This window comes from Cibotium barometz, chromosome 53, assembly GCF_041138505.1.
Source record: "Cibotium barometz isolate CiBa-2024 chromosome 53, ASM4113850v1, whole genome shotgun sequence".
Classification (NCBI taxonomy): Eukaryota; Viridiplantae; Streptophyta; class Polypodiopsida; order Cyatheales; family Cibotiaceae; genus Cibotium; species Cibotium barometz.
In genome coordinates this window covers 1,291,340-1,294,957 of record NC_141098.1, presented here as the reverse complement: position 1 = coordinate 1,294,957, position 3,618 = coordinate 1,291,340, and the positions used below count along the sequence as shown (strand labels likewise).

The following is a 3,618-nucleotide window of genomic DNA, read 5'->3' as shown; positions in this document are numbered from 1 at the left end:
TATATATATATACATACATACATATACATATATGTATATATGTACATGTATATATATATATACATATATATTATATATTATGTTATATATATAATATATATATATATATATAACATAATATATATAATATATCACATATATATATATATATTGATATATGATATATATTATGTTATAACATAATATATATCATATATCACATATATATATATATATATAATTGAATTTCGCCAGAATCTCGTTGCTACCCAATTTTAGGTGCTGCGCGTCTTGCATTTATATTAATAGCTGCGCCTCATCGCTCTTGCACAGTACCTCGATCTGCATATACGTCGCTTATCTTTTGCGTTTTCGCTAGCCACAGATGCCAGCGTTTGCTGCACAACTGCTTCACGACGTCTAAATAAGCTCCTCCAAAACATGGCACATGTAAGTTCTCCATTAATATTTACGTTCTCTCTCTTTCTTGTGTGTACTGTGTCTCTGTGCGTTAACAGCAAGTTGCCTCCCAGACCCCGTGCTTTACCCATCATTGGCCACCTCCACTACTTGCTGGGCAAGCTCCCGCACCGCTCTCTCTACAATCTCAGCAAGCTCCATGGACCCTTGATGTCCTTGAGGCTGGGCGCCGTCCCCAGCGTCGTTGCTTCCACACCGGACATGGCCAGGCAAATCCTGCAGACGCACGACTAGGCATTCGCTGCCCGCCCTCGCACGGCTGCGGCAATTCATCTCACCAGCGGCGGCTGCACGGACATCGCATAGCCTCCCTTTCGGGCAGGTGGCCTCTTCTTTTGCCTTTGTCGAGCTTTGGTCTGCACAGCCTCCTCCTTGCACCCTCCCCTCCCCTCTAGACCGCCGCCATGGACGACGGCCCCCTCAGGGGAAAGAGAAAGAAGGCCATCTCTTCTGCGTGTGCTGGATTGCAGGTGCGTTACCCGCCTTGTTTCTCAGATCTATCTCTCTCTCTCTCTCTCTCTCTCACACACACACACACACAGCCACACAGCCACACTCTGAGGTGCAGGCCGTGGTGGGTTTTGAAAGCGCCCACTCTCCCCAAATTTGGAGCTCCATAGCCCCAATTTAATGGTGCCCTTGCCTTGTTGAGAACGGTTTGGGCGGATATGTCTCTGTTTAGTCTATGCTAATTGTTCACACAACAAGGGTAATAATCCTTACTGTTTCCATTCTTGCAGTCTGAAGCAGTATTTAATACATGCATTGTATTGTATTTTCTACAGACACCACCTGCGAAGAAAGAGCCCCACACCTCCCAGCCTGCATCAAGATGTCCACCCCAGGTATTGCTCCATTCCCTTGTTGTATGTCTTAGTCATGGGTTTGTTTGTCGACATGCATGTATGTATCTTGTGCAGATACAAGCACCACTGGTGCCCAAGTATGATAGCAAATGCTATCATAGAGAACTTTCGAAAGTCTTGGCTCCGGACTATGTCTCCTTCGCATTCTCCCTTCCACCAGGCTCCGGTACCATCTGGACCGTTCTAGTGGATGATATGTATTCCCAGGGGTCAGGCAGTGAGGCTTTCACACAGGATGGAGCCAAGTTGCTCGCATTTTTGCAGCCATTCTTTTCACAGCAATTGATTGATATCATCGCAGAGAACCTGGCAGCTCTTTCGCACTCTTACCTGGGAATCAATTTTGCATTGAGGCGAGCAATGGCAAGCATAGGGAAGTCCATAGTCGATGGCATTCGGGAGCATGCTGTCGAAGAAGATGTTCCATTGGTTCACTTTTTTGGGCAGTCTGAGATACATGAAGAGGAGAAGGCTGGCCAGCATATATACGAAGAGGAGCAGGCTGGCCAGAAAGATCGGCAAATTGTGACTAGGCGTCGCGCTAAAGGGGCAAAGGTCACACTTGCAGGTTCTAGTGCAGGTGGTAGAGCTGATGGGGGTGGTTCTAGTGCAGGTGGTGGTGGAGCTGAGGCGGATGGCTCTGCTGATGGGGGTGGTTCTAGTGCATGTGGTGGAGCTGAGGGGGATGGTTCTGGGAATGCTGGCCAAGGCTCTGGAGGTGGTGGACCTGAGGGTGAGGCTGATGGGCCAGCTCATTTTTCCTCCGTGAAAGACAACACTTTCAAAGTGAAGCTTCCTGCTTTTGATACGCCACCTCGAGGCACCTCAGGCAGGGGAATCCAATTGAAGGACAGGTCTGGCCTTTTTGCACAAAGAGTTGGGGGTCGCATTAGGAGGTTGTATGACCCGCAAAGCGAGCAGGCACCAGGTTTTGTGAGTCTTTTTCATGGGACACGGACATCTTCCCTTGTTTCATTTGCATTTGAGGGCATTGCTTCAGAGGTGGAAGGGAGCGAGTTCTCAAAAATGCCTGCCTTTTATGCATGCAACTCCATCCGCCATGCGTATGAGTGGCCCTTGCACTACAAACTTGGAAGGTGTGTTGGAGATTGTATCTCTGTTTTGGAGTTCAAAGTTGATGCGAAGGTCTTGCATGGGCAGAAACCTCCTGCTGGAGACACCAGGGCCTTTGATATACTATGGTTCTCCAGGCCGTGTCAGGAGTGGAAAGAATTTTGCATTGGTAACATGGCACAAGATCCAAAGCTGAGAGCAAAGACTCCAATACACTCTTATGACATTGTAATTGGACCTATTTGTAAGCCGTTGGACGGGGCAACTGATATGGCTGTGATTTCAGACCGGATATGGAGAGGTGATGTGTTTGTCGCACAAGTTGCTTTTTGTAGTTTAAGGTCCTGGCACTGGTTGGAGACCTGTTTTACGAGGGTCTTCGAGGAGTGCAGAGAGCCTAGAATCAGCATGTGAGGGTTCTGCTGACAAGGACCCTACGTGACAAACTTCAATTTTTTGCTGTAAGTGTAAGTTTGGCTTATAGCTTACTGGTTATTAGTTGAAAATGGTTTACCTTTGGACTGCGTTTACTGAAGATTATCTCTCTTCTATGAAAAATAGGCAGCTTATAGCTCTTTTGCATTCTTCCCATGTATTAAGGTCTTATAAAGATGCTTTTGTAATGGTGTATTAGTTTGCTAATGTAGCTTTAGGTCTTTCGTAGTGTTGCTTATTCGACCTTTGCATTTGTCAGCTGAAATACAGTTTTTTTTGTTTCATTTAGGTGCCTATGATTAGGTAGGCTGAAACTATAGTTCTTAGATGCCTATGAATGCTTATTTTGTTGACTAAGTTAGTCTTTTTTGCTCAGCCTAATACTTAAGGTTATTAGGCTGCGCGGTGGGCACTAATGTACGGAGTTTTTTGCTTTAGGCCTATTGGTTCTCTGTTGGAAGATGTGTTGCCTTTGAGCTAGTATTAAGGTTTTTTGATGCATTTTAGTTGCTTATGTAATGAAAGCTACTAACCTACATGGTCACTAGGTAACTGTAGTATACCATGCTTCTTTTGTGGCTGTAGATGCTTATTTTGCTGAATATATGTAGTCTTTTTTATTCAGCCTGAAACTAATAGTTATTAGGCTATGCGGTGAGCACATGTGTAAGGAGTTTATTCTGAAAAAGTATGTTTTACTTTTGGCCTACTGGTTATGTATGGAAATATGTGTTGCCTTTAGACTATAATAAAGTTTTTTCAAGGCATTTTAGTTGCTACTAAC

The 3,618-nt window shown here is 44.9% G+C and overlaps 1 protein-coding gene across 2 annotated transcripts; it reads left to right on the top strand.

Moving 5' to 3' along the window:
• The first annotated feature begins 240 nt into the window (after positions 1-240).
• LOC147608169 (uncharacterized) lies at positions 241-3,029 on the top strand. Of its 2 annotated transcripts, XM_086789367.1 has the most exons (4): positions 241-429; positions 513-929; positions 1,245-1,304; positions 1,380-3,029. In XM_086789367.1, exons 2-4 carry the CDS (start codon positions 864-866, stop codon positions 2,811-2,813), a joined length of 1,560 nt encoding a protein of 519 aa, XP_086645493.1. In that variant the 5' UTR covers positions 241-429; positions 513-863; the 3' UTR covers positions 2,814-3,029. The 2 variants fall into 2 exon arrangements, with proteins under 2 accessions (XP_086645493.1, XP_086645494.1); XM_086789368.1 differs by lacking the exon at positions 513-929 and having other exon boundaries at positions 278-429.
• Positions 3,030-3,618: the final 589 nt, after the last annotated feature.